Source organism: Ranitomeya imitator, chromosome 2 (genome assembly GCF_032444005.1).
Source record: "Ranitomeya imitator isolate aRanImi1 chromosome 2, aRanImi1.pri, whole genome shotgun sequence".
NCBI classification, from domain to species: domain Eukaryota; kingdom Metazoa; phylum Chordata; class Amphibia; order Anura; family Dendrobatidae; genus Ranitomeya; species Ranitomeya imitator.
In genome coordinates, this window is record NC_091283.1 from 790,531,076 (window position 1) to 790,548,676 (window position 17,601).

A 17,601-nucleotide genomic window follows, 5' to 3' on the forward strand; every position below is an offset into this window, starting at 1 on the left:
ACAACAGTGTGTGGCAACCTTGTGAAGACTTACAGAAAACGTTTGACCTCTGTCATTGCCAACAAAGGATATATTACAAAGTATTGAGATGAAATTTTGTTTCTGACCAAATACTTATTTTCCACAATAATATGCAAATAAAATGTTAAAAAAACAGACAATGTGATTTTCTAGATTTCTTTTTCTCAGTTTGTCTCACATAGTTGAGGTCTACCTATGATGTAAATTACAGACGCCTCTCATCTTTTTAAGTGGTGGAACTTGCACTATTGCTGACTGACTAAATACTTTTTTGCCCCACTGTATATAGTATACACCTGTATGTCATCTCCTGTATATAGTATATACCTGTATGTCATCTCCCCTGTAAATAGTATATACCTGCTGTATGTCATCTTCTCCTGTATATTGTATATACGTGTGTCATCTCCTCCTGTATATAGTATATACCTGTATGTCATCTCTTCTGTATATAGCATATACCTGTATGTCATCTCCTCCTATATATAGTATATACCTGTAAGTCATATCCTTTATATAGTATATACCTTTATGTCATCTCTTCCTGTATATTGTATATACCTGTGTCATCTCCTTCTGTATATACATGTATGTCATCTGCTCCTATATATAGTATATACCTGTATGTCATCTCCTCCTATATATAGTTTATACCTGTATGTCATCTCCTACTGTATATAGTATATACCTGCTACCTGCTGTATGTCATCTCCTCCTGTATATAGTATATACATGTGTCATCTACTCTATTATATAGTATATACCTGTAAGTCATATTCTCCTGTATATAGTATATACGTGTGTCATCTTCCCTGTATATAGTATATACCTGTATGTCATCTCCCCTGTATATAGTATATACGTGTGTGTCATCTGCTCGTGTATATAGTATATACCTGTGTCATCTACCCTGTATATAGTATATACCTGTATGTCATCTTCTCCTGTATTAGACCTCGTTCACACGTTATTTGGTCAGTATTTTTACCTCAGTATTTGTAAGATAAATTGGCAGCCTGATAAATCCCCAGCCAACAGGAAGCCCTCCCCCCTGGCAGTATATATTAGCTCACACATACACATAATAGACAGGTCATGTGACTGACAGCTGCCGTATTTCCTATAAGGTACATTTGTTGCTCTTGTAGTTTGCCTGCTTATTAATCAGATTTTTATTTTTGAAGGATAATACCAGACATGTGTCAAGTTGTGTGTGTTGAGTTGCGTGTGGCGACATGTATGTAGTGACTTTTGTGAGATGAGTTTTGTGTGGCAACATGCGTGTAGCAACTTTTTATGTGTCGAGTTGCATGTGACAGGTTAGTGTAGCAAGTTGTGTGCAGCAAGTTTTGCGCGTGGCGAGTTTTATGTGTGGTGCGTTTTGAGTATGTGCAAGTTTTGTGTGAGGCAACTTTTGCATGTGTTGCAACTTTTGTGCATGTGGCAATTTTTCCGCGTGTGCAAGTTTTGTGTGTGGAGAGTTTTCCATGAGGTGAGTTTTGCACGTGTGGCGAGTTTTGCGTGAGCCTAGTTTTGCATGTGGCGAATTTTGTGCGTGGCGAATTTTGAGCGGTGACTTTTGTGTTTCGACTTTTCTGTGGCGAGGTAGGTTTAATGTGATGAAATGTGTGCTGAGGGTGGTATATATGTTCAAGCATGGGGTAGTGTGTGGCGCATTTTGTGTGTGTTCATATCCCCGTGTGTGGTGAGTATCCCATGTCGGGGCCCCACCTTAGCAACTGTACGGTATATACTCTTTGGCGCCATCGCTCTCATTCTTTAAGTCCCCCTTGTTCACATCTGGTAGCTGTCAACACTTTTCCTTTCACTTTTTCCCCATTATGTAGATAGGGGCAAAATTGTTTGGTGAATTAGAACGTGCGGGGTTAAAATTTCGCCTCACAATATAGCCTATGACGCTCTCGGGGTCCAGACGTGTGATTGTGCAAAATGTTGTGGCTGTAGGTGCGACGGTGCATGTGCCAATCCCGGACATACACACATACATACACACACATTCAGCTTTATATATTAGATATGACCAGCCTAATATATTATACAATGTTGTGTTTTCGCTTGACCCACTGGTGGAGTACAGCGTTTATAGTGATCCCGATATTCATTCCTCACACCCGCTGCTCCAAGTGCTTTCTATTACTCCCTAGTTATCCAGTAGTAGTCTTACCACCACAAACGACCCACCGGGCTGACATCCGGTCCTGGATACACTGGGGTGCTTTGTCATTTAGGCTGCATCAGTTTTAATGCCATATATGAGAACTCCCTCTATACTGTTTGGTTTTGCATAAAACAATCTAGTTTACCTTTATATTTACTGATGATGAGGATATGAAGCCATGTTAGTTTGCAACCATCAGCATATATGTCTACTTGTGTGGGTAATATATCTGTGTCCGAATATGATGACCCTTCTATAATGTGACGTAACTGTGACTTGTTCACCTATGCAGAAGACTGTTAGGGATTATTGGGGTCAGTCTTTGAGCAGAGGCGCCATTTGCATTTTCTAGTGTGCCAACCTCCGCAGTTAGGCAGGCTATGTTATAGGGTCAGTTTCGGACCCCACATTGTTAGATGTTACACTTGTAGCTTTCCAGTAGGGCTCACTACCCGGTCCCTGAAGCATTTTTTGTTTGAGTTGTGTGTTGGTTCTATCTATTAAACTGTGGTTTTAGTAGTATACTTTTATTGTGAATATTGATCTTAATCCGCACTGTTACTTGCACATTTACATGAGATGATCTATGCTTCATGTACTGTAGAGGGGAGTGCACCGAAAATGTGGAAAAGGAGGAAACCACCACCCTTACCATGTAAGAGCAGAGATTACTCAGCAAACCTTCTAGATGACATAATGATATAGTTGATTCATTACTAGCGATGAGCGAGCATACTCGGATGAAGTGTTATCCGAGTATGCTCATGTCCTAATAAGGTATTTTGGCATGCTAAAAAAATATTCGAGTCACCTTGGCTGTTGGATAGCGGCAACACATGCAGGGAATGCCTGTTTGTTAGGTAATCCCTGCATGTGTTTCAGCTGTTGAACTGCTGCGATGACTTCGAGCATCGACACATCTGGCAACTTAACATCTGGCAACTTAACGTCTGGCAACGTCACATCTGGCAACTTAACATCTGGCAACTTAACATCTGGCAACTTAACATCTTTTTGTTTGTTATACCTCCATTCTATATAGGGAAATTATTCCATCTGTTAACAACATCTACTAAGAACTTAACATCAGATGGCAACGTCACAGTCAGGCGGCAACGTCACCGTCAGGAGGCAACGTCACCGTCAGCAGGCAACGTCAACGTCAGCAGGCAACGTCACCGTCAGCAGGCAACGTCACCGTCGGTTCTGGCAATGTCAGCTCGGGCAACGTCAGCTCTGGCACCATCAGCTCTGGCAACGTCAGCTCTGGCACCGTCAGCTCGGGCAACGTCAGCTCTGGCACCGTCAGCTCTGGCAACGTCAGCTCTGGCACCGTCAGCTCTGGCACCGTCAGCTCTGGCAACGTCAGCTCTGGCACCGTCAGCTCTGGCACCCTCAGCTCTGGCACCGTCAGCTCTGGCAACGTCAGCTCTGGCACCGTCAGCTCTGGCAACGTCAGCTCTGGCACCGTCAGCTCTGGCAACGTCAGCTCTGGCAACGTCAGCTCTGGCAACGTCAGCTCTGGCACCGTCAGCTCTGGCAACGTCAGCTCTGGCACCGTCAGCTCTGGCAACGTCAGCTCTGGCACCGTCAGCTCTGGCACCGTCAGCTCTGGCAACGTCAGCTCTGGCACCGTCAGCTCTGGCAACGTCAGCTCTGGCAACGTCAGCTCTGGCACCGTCAGCTCTGGCAACGTCAGCTCTGGCACCGTCAGCTCTGGCACCGTCAGCTCTGGCAACGTCAGCTCTGGCACCGTCAGCTCTGGCACCGTCAGCTCTGGCAACGTCAGCTCTGGCACCGTCAGCTCTGGCAACGTCAACTCTGGCACCGTCAGCTCTGGCACCGTCAGCTCTGGCAATGTCCGCTCTGGCAATGTCACATCTGACAACGTCACATCTGCCATCACATCTGACAACGTCACATCTGGCAACATCACATCTGGCAACTTAACATCTGGCAACTTAACATCTGGCAACTTAACATCTGGCAACTTAACATCTGGCAACTTAACATCTGGCATCTGAATGTCGTGAGGTGGGAACTGGAGGGGAGGGCATTTAGAGGTATTGTACTGAGTGAGAAGGAGCACCTTGTTTCATTATACTGTGAAGGCATCATAGTGCCAAGGGGATGCCTTAGGGCAACATACTGTATGAGGGGGGGGCGCAACATTTTAGAATATCATGTGAAGGTACATCATAATGTATGGGTGTTGGGGGTGTTCTATGGGTGGGAATGCATCACTGGGGGCATTGTGAAGGTTACACTGGGGAATTTATACTGTGGGGGTGGGGCATATGCGGGGGTCTTCTACTGTGATAGAAAAGAAGGTCATGTATTGTGAGGGCCCTTAGTCTTCTATCCTTCAAAGTTCCCAAATTATTGCGCAACTCCAAGCAGTTCCAAAATTTAGCAACTTTTCAAAGCCATTTATGGCAGAATTCTGGATAAATTGCCGTTACAAATTCTGGTCTTAAACTGTATCAAAATTTAAATGGTGCAGTAAAAAAAACAACACATTACTTAACAGTCAATCATCTGAAGCTGATGAAAGAAGCTGCAGGGAGAGGAAGTTGCTATTAGATAGTGGCGCCCCCTGCAGTCACACTCTCCAATACGTCACCTTTGTCCAATCATTGTGGGTCTATAGTCGCTGTCATACATTTGCTGTTGTGAAATTTATGTCACTATTTTATTTTTTTCTTCCCTTCTCCAACAGATGGCTCCTCAAAATACATAATGCCAAACAGCTATACTGGACATTCATCTATAAGAATGTTACTGAGTATCTTTTTCCAGAAACCATTGAGTATGTAAGCATTACTACTAGCTGAAGAGCCCGGCGTTGCCTGGGCATAGTAAATATCTGTGGTTAGTTGTAGCACTTCATTTCTCTCATTTTCCCATCACGCCTCTCATTTTCCCATCACGCCTCTCATTTTCCCATCACTCCTCTCCTAACACTTGTCATTTCAACCTCACATCTGTCATTTTCCGATCACTCCACTATTTTCCCTCACTCCTTACATTTTGCACTCATACTTCTCATTTTCACCTCACAACTCTCATTTTCCCCTCAGTATATACATGTTTGTCATCTCCCTTATATATAGTATACACCTGTATGTCATCTCCTGTATATAGTATATACCTGTATGTCATCTCCCCTGTATATAGTATATACCTGTATGTCATCTCCTCCTATATATAGTATATACCTGTAAGTCATATCCTCCTGTATGTAGTATATACGTGTGTCATCTTCCCTGTATATAGTATATACCTGTATGTCATCTTCCCTGTATATAGTATTTACCTGTGTGTCATCTGCTCCTGTGTCATCTCCTTCTGTATATACATGTATGACATCTGCTCCTATATATAGTTTATACCTGTATGTCATCTCCTCCTATATATATATATACCTGTATGTCATCACCTCCTATATATAGTATATACCTGTTTGTCATCTCCCCTGTATATAGTATATACCTGCTACCTGCTGTATGTCATCTCCTCCTGTATATAGTGTATACATGTATGTCATCTCCTACTGTATATAGTATATACCTGTGTGTCATCTACTCTTTTATATAGTATATACCTGTATGTCATCTCCTCCTGTATATAGTATATACATGTGTCATCTCCTCCTGTATACATATATACCTGTATGTCATCTCCTCCTATATATAGTATATACCTGTAAGTCATATCCTCCTGTATATAGTATATACGTGTGTCATCTTCCCTGTATATAGTATATACCTGTATGTCATCTCCCCTGTATATAGTATATACCTGTGTGTCATCTGCTCATGTATATAGTGTATACCTGTGTCATCTACCCTGTATATAGTATATACCTGTATGTCATCTCCTCCTGTATTAGACCTTGTTCACACATTATTTGGTCAGTATTTTTACCTCAGTATTTGTAAGATAAATTGGCAGCCTGATAAATCCCCAGCCAACAGGAAGCCCTGGCAGTATATATTAGCTCACACATACACATAATAGACAGATCATGTGACTGACAGCTGCCGTATTTCCTATAAGGTACATTTGTTGCTCTTGTAGTTTGCCTGCTTATTAATCAGATTTTTATTTTTGAAGGATAATACCAGACATGTGTCAAGTTGTGTGTGTTGAGTTGCGTGTGGCGACATGTATGTAGTGACTTTTGTGAGATGAGTTTTGTGTGAAAACATGCGTGTAGCAACTTTTTGTGTGTCGAGTTGCATGTGACAGGTTAGTGTAGCAAGTTGTGTGCAGCAAGTTTTGCGCGTGGCGAGTTTTATGTGTGGTGCGTTTTGAGCATGTCCAAGTTTTGTGTGAGGCAACTTTTGCATGTGTTGCAACTTTTGTGCATGTGGCAATTTTTCCGCGTGTGCAAGTTTTGCGTGTGGAGAGTTTTCCATGAGGTGAGTTTTGCACGTGTGGCGAGTTTTGCGTGAGCCTAGTTTTGCATGTGGCGAATTTTGCGCATGGCGAATTTTGAGCGGTGACTTTTGTGTTTCGACTTTTCTGTGGCGAGGTTGGTTTAATGTGATGAAATGTGTGCTGAGGGTGATATATGTGTTCAAGCATGGGGTAGTGTGTGGCGCATTTTGTGTGTGTGTTCATATCGCCGTGTGTGGTGAGTATCCCATGTCGGGCCCCCTCCTTAGCAACTGTACGGTATATACTCTTTGGCGCCATCGCTCTCACTCTTTAAGTCCCCCTTGTTCACATCTGGCAGCTGTCAATTTGCCTCCAACACTTTTCCTTTCACTTTTTCCCCATTATGTAGATAGGGGCAAAATTGTTTGGTGAATTGGAACGCGCGGGGTTAAAATTTCGCCTCACAACATAGCCTATGACGCTCTCGGGGTCCAGACGTGACTGTGCAAAATGTTGTGGCTGTAGCTGCGACGGTGCATGTGCCAATCCCGGACATACACACATACATACACACACATTCAGCTTTATATATTAGATATGACCAGCCTAATATATTATACAATGTTTTCGCTTGACCCACTGGTGGAGTTCAGCGTTTGTAGTGATCCGGATATTCATTCCTCACACCCGCTGCTCCAGTGCTTTCTATTACTCCCTAGTTATCCAGTAGTAGTTTTACCACCACAAACGACCCACCGGGCTGACATCCGGTCCTGGATAAACTGGGGTGCTTTGTCATTTAGGCAGTTTTTAATGCCATATATGAGAACTCGCTCTATACTGCTTGGTTTTGCATAAAACAATCTAGTTTACCTTTATATTTACTGATGATGAGGATATGAAGCCATGTTAGTTTGCAACCATCAGCATATAAGTCTACTTGTGTGGGTAATATATCTGTGTCCGAATATGATGACCCTTCTATAATGTGACATAACTGTGACTTGTTTACCTATGCAGAAGACTGTTAGGGATTATTAGGGTCAGTCTTTGAGCAGAGGAGCCATTTGCGTTTTCTAGCGTGCCAACCTCCGCAGTTAGGCAGGCTATGTTATAGGGTCAGTTTCGGACCCCCACATTGTTAGTTGATTCATTACTAGCGATGAGCGAGCATACTCGGATGAAGTGCTATCCGAGTATGCTCATGTCCTAATAGAGTATTTTGGCATGCTAAAAAAATATTCGAGTCACCTTGGCTGTTGGATAGCCGCAACACATGCAGGGAATGCCTGTTTGTTAGGTAATCCCTGCATGTGTTGCAGCTGTTGAACTGCTGCGATGACTCGAGCATTTTATTCGAGCGAGCACGTGGAAAATACTCGATTAGGACATGAGCGTGCTTGTATAACACCTTATTCGAGCATACCCGCTCATCACGCTTCTTTACTACTGTATACATCTGACTGCACAGATATCGGCCATTTATTTATCAGTCACACATCTTATATTCATGATTTTTAAGCCATCACATGAAGAAATAGTTACAGCATTAAACGACAGCCTTGTAATTCTAGCAAATTATATAGTAAATAGTTTAATTATTGCCCAGGGTGGATAGAGGTTAAGAAACATAAAACTATAGCTTGTTTGTTAATAAAAGGGGTAGTCCAGTCACATCACAAGTTATTACCTATGCTTAGTATAGGTCACCAATATCAGATTAGTGGGGGTTCAAGACCTTGCACCTGCACTGCTCAGCTATTATATGCTCCAGCTGAGTGTAAACCCAATAAATAGGATTCTAATATGTAGTCCTAGTCAATGTATAGCTGCCATCATTAGACAATGCAGATCAGGTCCTAGAACAGCTTATAACAGCTGATTTTTGGGGATAAGTCCCGAGAATAGCTCATCAATATACTGTGACTGAACTGCAATTTTAACATTTTTGTTTGTTATACCTCCATTCTATATAGGGAAATTATTCCATCTGTTAAGAACATCTACTAACAACGTCAACATCTACTAACAACATCACCATCTGGCAGCAGCAACGTCACCATCTGGCAGCAGCAACGTCACCATCTGGCAGCAGCAACGCCACCATCTGGCAGCAGCAACGTCACATCTGGCAGCAGCAACATCACCATCTGGCAGCAGCAACGTCACCATCTGGGAGCAGCAACGTCACCATCTGGCAGCAGCAACGTCACCATCCGGCAGCAGCAAGTCACCATCCGGCAGCAGCAACGGCACCATCCGGCAGCAGTAATGTCACCATCTGGCACCAGCTGGCAGCAGCAACGCCACCATCCAGCAGCAGCAACGTCACCATCCGGCAGCAGCAACGTCACCATCTGGCAGCAGCAACGTCACCATCTGGGAGCAGCAACGTCACCATCCGGCAGCAGCAAGTCACCATCCGGCAGCAGCAACGGCACCATCCGGCAGCAGTAACGTCACCATCTGGCACCAGCTGGCACCAGCAACGTCACCATCCAGCAGCAGCAACGTCACCATCCGGCAGCAGCAACGTCACCATCTGGCAGCAGCAACGCCACCATCCAGCAGCAGCAACGTCACCATCCGGCAGCAGCAACGTCACCATCTGGCAGCAGCAATGCCACCATCCAGCAGCAGCAACGTCACCATCCCGCAGCAGCAACGTCACCATCTGGCAGCAGCAATGCCACCATCCGTCAGCAGCAACGTCACCATCCGGCAGCAGCAACGTCACCATCTGGCAGCAGCAACGTCACCATCTGGGAGCAGCAACGTCACCATCCGGCAGCAGCAAGTCACCATCCGGCAGCAGCAACGGCACCATCCGGCAGCAGTAACGTCACCATCTGGCACCAGCTGGCAGCAGCAACGCCACCATCCAGCAGCAGCAACGTCACCATCCGGCAGCAGCAACGTCACCATCTGGCAGCAGCAACGCCACCATCTGGCAGCAGCAACGTCACCATCAGCAACGCCACCATCTGGCAGCAGCAACGCCACCATCTGGCAGCAGCAACGCCACCATCTGGCAGCAGCAACGTCACCATCAGCAAGCCACCATCTGGCAGCAGCAAAGTCACCATCTGGCACCAGTTGGAAGCAGCAACGTCACCATCTGGGAGCAGCAACGTAACCATCCGGCAGCAGCAACGTCACAATCCGGCAGCATCAACGTCACCATCTGGCAGCAGCAACGTCACCATCTGGCACCAGCTGGAAGCAGCAACGTCACCATCTGGGAGCAGCAACGTCACCATCCGGCAGCAGCAACGTTACCATCCGGCAGCAGCAACGCCACCATCTGGCAGCAGCAACGCCACCATCTGGCAGCAGCAACGTCACCATCTGGCAGCAGCAACGTCACCATCTGGCAACTTAACATATAACAATAACATAAACAATAAATATTTTTAGAATTAATAATATAATAATAATTTTTTTTTATTTATATAGCGCCAACATATTCCGCAGCGCTTTACAAATTATAGAGGGGACTTGCACAGACAATAGACATTACAGCATAACAGAAATACAGTTCAAAACAGATACCAGGAGGAATGAGGGCCCTGCTCGCAAGCTTACAAACTATGAGGAAAAAGGGAGACACGAGAGGTGGATGGTAACAATTGCTATAGTTATTCGGACCAGCCATAGTGTAAGGCTCGGGTGTTCATGTAAAGCTGCATGAACCAGTTAACTGCCTAAGTATGTAACAGTACAGACCCAGAGGGCTATTAACTGCATAAAGTGAATGAGAACATTCATTTTTTTTTTTTAAATAGGCCACACAGGGATCGTTACGTTAATGCATTGAGGCGGTAGGCCAGTCTGAACAAATGAGTTTTTAGGGCACGCTTAAAACTGTGGGGATTCGGGATTAATCGCATTAACCTAGGTAGTGCATTCCAAAGAATCGGCGCAGCACGTGTAAAGTCTTGGAGACGGGAGTGGGAGGTTCTGATTATTGAGGATGCTAACCTGAGGTCATTAGTGGAGCGGAGGGCACGGGTAGGGTGGTAGACTGAGACCAGAGAGGAGATGTAGGGTGGTGCTGAGCCATGGAGTGCTTTGTGGATGAGGGTAATAGTTTTGTACTGGATTCTGGAGTGGATTGGTAGCCAGTGTAATGACTGGCACAAGGTAGAGGCATCGGTATAACGGTTGGTTGAGGAATATGATCCTGGCAGCATCATTCAGGACAGATTGGAGCGGGGAGAGTTTGGTAAGAGGGAGGCCGATTAGTAGAGAGTTACAATAGTCCAGACGAGAATGAATAAGTGAAACAGTAAGAGTTTTTGCAGAGTCGAAAGTAAGAAAAGGGCGAATTCTAGAAATGTTTTTGAGATGCAGATAAGAAGAGCGAGCCAGTGATCGGATGTGGGGGGTGAATGAAAGGTCAGAATCAAGGATGACCCCAAGGCAGCGGGCATGTTGCTTTGGAGTAATGGTGGAACCGCACACGGAGATAGCAATGTCAGGCAAAGGTAGGTTAGTAGAAGGAGAGAACACGAGGAGTTCAGTTTTTGACAGGTTTAGTTTCAGATAGAGGGAGGACATGATGTTAGAGACAGCGGTAAGACAATCACTGGTGTTTTCTAATAAGGCAGGCGAGATATCAGGAGCAGAAGTGTATAATTGGGTGTCATCAGCATAGAGATGGTACTGGAAACCAAATCTACTGATTGTTTGTCCAATAGGGGCAGTCTACAACGAGAAGAGGAGGGGGCCTAGGACTGATCCTTGAGGAACCCCAACAGTAAGGGGAAGGTGAGAGGAGGAGGAACCAGCAAAACATACAGTGAAGGATCAGTCAGAGAGATAGGAGGAGAACCAAGAGAGAACGGTGTCCTTGAGGCCGATGGAGCGGAGCATAGTGAGGAGGAGCTGATGATCCACAGTATCGAATGCTGCAGAGAGAACCAAGAGAATTAGCATGGAGTAGTGACCATTAGATTTAGCTGTTAGTAGGTCATTAGAGACTTTAGTGAGGGCAGTTTCAGTAGAGTGTAAAGAGCGGAAGCCAGATTGAAGAGGGTCGAGAAGAGAGTTATCTGAGAGATAGCGGGTAAGACGGGAGTGGACCAGGCGTTTGAGGAGTTTAGAGATGAAGTGAAGATTAGAGACAGGTCTATAATTAGCGGCACAGTTTTGGTCGAGGGATGGTTTTTTAAGTAATGGATGTATGATGGCATGCTTAAATGAGGAGGGAAAAATACCGGAAGTGAGGGAAAGGTTGAATATTTTTGTTAGGTGAGAGGTGACAGCCGGGGAAAGGGACTGGAGGACATGTGACGGAATGGGGTCACTGGTGCAAGTGGTCGGGTGAGAGGATGCAAGGCGCTTGCTTACTTCTTCTTCTGTAACTGGTTCAAAGTCAGAGAGTGAACTAGATGCAGTGGGAGAGGGAGGACAGTGCATGGTATGAAGAGATTGGGAGATGATTTCCTGTCGAATGTGTAGAATTCTTGGTTTCACTTTTTTTTCATCATTCTCATATACCATAAACCAAAATCCAATTAAAATAGCAGTATCCAACATAAAAAACATAAAACTACTGCTTGTTTGTTAATAAAAGGGGTAGTTCAGTCACATCACAAGTTATTACCTATGCTTAGTATAGGTCACCAATATCAGATGAGTGGGGGTTCAAGACCTTGCACCTGCACTGCTCAGCTATTATTTGCTCCAGCTGAGTGTAAACCCAATAAATAGGCTTCTAATATGTAGTCCTAGTCAATGTATAGCTGCCATCACTAGACAATGCAGATCAGGTCCTAGAACAGCTTATAACAGCTGATCTTTGGGGATAAGTCCCGAGGATAGCTCATCAATATACTGTGACTGGACTGCAATTTTAACATTATTGCTTGTTATACCTCCATTCTATATAGGGAAATTAATCCATCTGTTAACATCTACTAACAACGTCACATCAGGCGGCAACGTCAACATCTGGCAATAACATAAATTATAAATATTTTTAAAATCCTTGGCTTCACTTTTTTTTTTTTTTTCATCATTTTCATATACCATAAACCAAAATCTAATTAAAATAGCAGTATCCAACCAAATATGATACATCAAGTAATATGGGCTCTCATGGGAGACATGCAAAATCCCAGAGAGACAAATGAAAGGGTAAAGAAAATCCAATATTAAAATCACACATTTATTCAAAATACTTTAAAATAGAATTCAATATAGAATGGTAACAAGCAACATGTTCCTTACTAATGTTAGGGCACAGTGGTGTCAAAACCAATTGAATATCTAGTGTGGATCATCAGAATAAAAAAATCCACATTTTAGGCACACACTAAATGATTAGTCTTTTAAGTGTATTTAGTGAGTTTAGCACAACAATTAGTCATATGCATGATTGTGAACACATAACAAGAAAAGACCTCAAGATAATTCCATTATGTATAGTAACATATTAATATTGTCAGAGTACGTAAGGTGCAATTTTGGTATAATAAACCTCCTGGTGGAAATAGAATAAAAATAAATGAGGAAGAAGTGTAAGTATAAATGTATGCTGGTGCATAGTACCTCTAAATTATACTATGGGAATAAAAGTAAAAATTATCTAAATATTGCCAAAGTGCACTTGTTAAAGTCAAATAGCCCAAACTGGAAAGAATAAATAAATGAAGTAGAAATGTAAGATGCTAGTGCAAAATGTCTCTATATTGAACTAGAAGTAATAAATCCAATTAAGATACGATTGACAAGTTTATCATAAAATACTTTGTGAACATACAAAAAAAAACAAACTTGCTTTCAATTCAACAATAGGGGACATGTCTTGCCATTGAGAAAGAGCAAAAAGGGGCTGTAGGGGCATTACATCAGAGCTCAGCATATGGCTCTCAGTGAGGCCCCACCTCTGAGGTCCGACTGATTTCCTTTATGAGTTATTTGAAGATCTACATGTGAATATTCAGAATATTAATTTCTCTTCAGTATCAGCACACGTGACCGCCGGCCCCAACAGGAAGCAGGCGGCTGACAGTGCGCGCAACTGAAGTGGAATGGATACTCACGGCAATCTCTGATGAACACCCGGTGAGTATTCCTGCAGCTGTGCTCTCCTTGTGAGCAGCGCATGATGTCCCTGCCATGCCCTGCTTACAAGCATTAAGCAGCTGCTGGCACCGGAGCAGGATGCTGCGACTGCGAAGGAGCCGAGGAAGGTAAGAGTAAAGGTTTTTTTTTTTTTTAATCTTTTCTGATTGGGCCAATCAATCATACCAGGAACGGGATGGGGACAATCAATCTATACATATATAATTGTCTAAGGAGTACTTCCGTCTGTTTGTCTGTAAAAATCCAGGGTTGCTGATTTGGTTGCAACCGGCCAGGCGCAACCATCAGCGATATTGGGGCGGGATTTACCGCTTTACTTTTTACTATTGATGCTGCCTATGCAGCATCAATAGTAAAAACATATCATGTTAAAAATAATAATAAAAAAAAAAAACAACAAACATTATATTCTCACCTTCCGCGCCAGCTTTTCCAGCTCCGGTCCCTGGAATGCATTGTGGCAATGACCCGAGATCACGTGGCGATCACGTGTTATTGCCGCAAGGCATTACTGGAACGGAGCGTCGCGAGGAGCATCACTAAAGACCTTGGCTGTATCGGGGGGCCAACAGAAGGTGAGTATATAACTATTTTTTATTTTCATTGTTTTTTTTTTTTAACAGGGATATGGTTCCGGCTGTGCTATATACTGCGTGGGCTGTGCTGTATACTGCATGGGCTGTGCTATATACTGCGTGGGCTGCGCTATATACTCTGTGGGCTGCGCTATATACGGTGTGGGCTGCGCTATATACTGCATGGGCTGCGCTATATACTGCGTGGGCTGTGCTATATACTGCGTGGCCTGTTATATACTGTGTGGGCTGTGCTATATACTACGCAAGCTATGCTATATACTATGTGTTGGTCGCAAACAATCAGCGATAGGTGCAATCCGGCTGCGAATTGGCGCGGGATTTGAACTACGCTTCACTGATTAGTCACGCCCGGCCAGCCGAATTCTGTGTATTCATTGCATTATTCTAATATCTACAGTGGGGCAAAAAAGTATTTATTCAGTCAGCAATAGTGCAAGTTCCACCACTTAAAAAGATGAGAGGCGTCTGTAATTTACATCATAGGTAGACCTCAACTATGGGAGACAAACTGAGAAAAAAAAATCCAGAAAATCACATTGTCTGTTTTTTTAACATTTTATTTGCATATTATGGTGGAAAATAAGTATTTGGTCAGAAACAAACAATCAAGATTTCTGGCTCTCACAGACCTGTAACTTCTTCTTTAAGAGTCTCCTCTTTCCTCCACTCATTACCTGTAGTAATGGCACCTGTTTAAACTTGTTATCAGTATAAAAAGACACCTGTGCACACCCTCAAACAGTCTGACTCCAAACTCCACTATGGTGAAGACCAAAGAGCTGTCAAATGACACCAGAAACAAAATTGTAGCCCTGCACCAGGTTGGGAAGACTGAATCTGCAATAGCCAACCAGCTTGGAGTGAAGAAATCAACAGTGGGAGCAATAATTAGAAAATGGAAGACATACAAGACCACTGATAATCTCCCTCGATCTGGGGCTCCACGCAAAATCCCACCCCGTGGGGTCAGAATGATCACAAGAACGGTGAGCAAAAATCCCAGAACCATGCGGGGGGACCTAGTGAATGAACTGGAGAGAGCTGGGACCAATGTAACAAGGCCTACCATAAGTAACACACTACGCCACCATGGACTCAGATCCTGCAGTGCCAGACGTATCCCACTGCTTAAGCCAGTACATGTCTGGGCCCGTCTGAAGTTTGCTAGAGAGCATTTGGATGATCCAGAGGAGTTTGGGGAGAATGTCCTATGGTCTGATGAAACCAAACTGGAACTGTTTGGTAGAAACACAACTTGTCGTGTTTGGAGGAAAAAGAATACTGAGTTGCATCCATCAAACACCATACCTACTGTAAAGCATGGTGGTGGAAACATCATGCTTTGGGGCTGTTTCTCTGCAAAGGGGCCAGGACGACTGATCCGGGTACATGAAAGAATGAATGGGGCCATGTATCGTGAGATTTTGAGTGCAAACCTCCTTCCATCAGCAAGGGCATTGAAGATGAAACGTGGCTGGGTCTTTCAACATGACAATGATCCAAAGCACACCGCCAGAGCAAGGAAGGAGTGGCTTCGTAAGAAGCATATGAAGGTCCTGGAGTGGCCTAGCCAGTCTCCAGATCTCAACCCTATAGAAAACCTTTGGAGGGAGTTGAAAGTCCGTGTTGCCAAGCGAAAAGCCAAAAACATCACTGCTTTAGAGGAGATCTGCATGGAGGAATGGGCCAACATACCAACAACAGTGTGTGGCAACCTTGTGAAGACTTACAGAAAACGTTTGACCTCTGTCATTGCCAACAAAGGATATATTACAAAGTATTGAGATGAAATTTTGTTTCTGACCAAATACTTATTTTCCACCATAATATGCAAATAAAATGTTAAAAAAACAGACAATGTGATTTTCTGGATTTTTTTTTCTCAGTTTGTCTCCCATAGTTGAGGTCTACCTATGATGTAAATTACAGACGCCTCTCATCTTTTTAAGTGGTGGAACTTGCACTATTGCTGACTGACTAAATACTTTTTTGCCCCACTGTACATAAATAAACTACATAGATATTCTAGAATACCAGATGCGTTAGAATCGGGCCACCATCTAGTCAATCATATCATTTTTTTAGGCTGAAAGTGCCCCTCTCGGCTTTATACTCGAGTCATTGTCCCAGTAGTCGGAGGGGGAGCCGCAGCTGTCGCATCATACTCACCCTCCCTGCGTGGTCTCTGCACGTGTTCAGCGGTCACTTGATACCGCTCATTAAAGTAATGAATATGGATGCGACTCCACTCCCATAGGTGTGGTGCACATATTCATTACTTTAATGAGCGGTACCATGTGACCATAGAACACAGGAACAAGCTGCCGGTGCCGGTGAGACCATCAGAGAAGCAGGGACTTGCAGACAGACTGTGCCAAGATGGGGTGAGTAAGACGAGGGAGGGTGAGCCATGCGATATTCACCTGTCCCTGTTCCACTGCCGGGCTCCGTCTTACGCGTCCTTCGGCTGAGATGTTCAGGTCAGGGGGCGCAATGACGTGGTTAGTGCGTGCCTTCTGCCTGAACAGTCACTGCAGAGACCCGGAAGACACAGCGGCGCGCGGCGGTGGAACGGGGACAGGTGAATCTCGCAAGTGCTGGGGGCCTGAGCCAGCGGCGACACTGGCACCTGACCCCCATAGCGCGCCAGTGTCCCCGCTCGCTCAGGACCCCGGCACTCGGCACCCGGCACCCAACGATGAGAGGTGAGTATGTAATTTTTTTTTTAATCGCAGCAGCAGTTGCATATGGGGCATATTATGCTATGGAGCAACCTATGGGGCCATCAACCTTTATGCAGCATTATATGGGGCATATTATGCTATGAAGCATCTTATGGGGCCATTAACCTTTATGGAGCGGCATATTATTCTATGGAGCATCTTATAGGGCCATCAACCTTTATAGATCAGCATATGGGGCATATTGTTCTATGGAGCATCTTATGGGGCCATTATTAACCTTTGTGCAGCATTATATGTTGCACACTTTTGTATGGAGCTTCTTATGGGGCGCATCATGAATTTTATGGAGCATCATATGGGGCATATTTTGTATGGAGCATCTAATGAGGCTCCTGATTCAAAATGGATATTCCAAAACCTTTACCCTACTGATGTCTCAGTTAATTCTGCTTTTATTGGTTTCTATTTTTATTTTTAAAATTTATCAGTAGCTGCTGCATTTCCCAACCGAGGCTTACACTCAAGTCAACAAGTTTTCCCAGTTTTTTGTGGCAAAATTAAGGGGTCTCGGCTTATACTCGAGTATATACGGTAACCATAAAAAATAAATAGAATGGTGTATACACTAGGGTAACCATCAGGC

General features: G+C 44.1%; 1 protein-coding gene across 1 annotated transcript; it reads right to left on the reverse strand.

Annotated features, from left to right (window-relative positions):
* Positions 1 to 3,362: 3,362 nt before the first annotated feature.
* LOC138666819 (periaxin-like) lies at positions 3,363 to 4,220 on the reverse strand. The gene has a single exon (XM_069754994.1). It carries the CDS (start codon positions 4,218 to 4,220, stop codon positions 3,363 to 3,365), a length of 858 nt encoding a protein of 285 aa, XP_069611095.1.
* Positions 4,221 to 17,601: the final 13,381 nt, after the last annotated feature.

What these genes read in the sequence shown, in the direction of transcription:
- LOC138666819 (XM_069754994.1), bottom strand. Translation starts at nt 4,220, where the DNA reads ATGCCAGATGTTAAGTTGCCAGATGTTAAGTTGCCAGATGTTAAGTTG.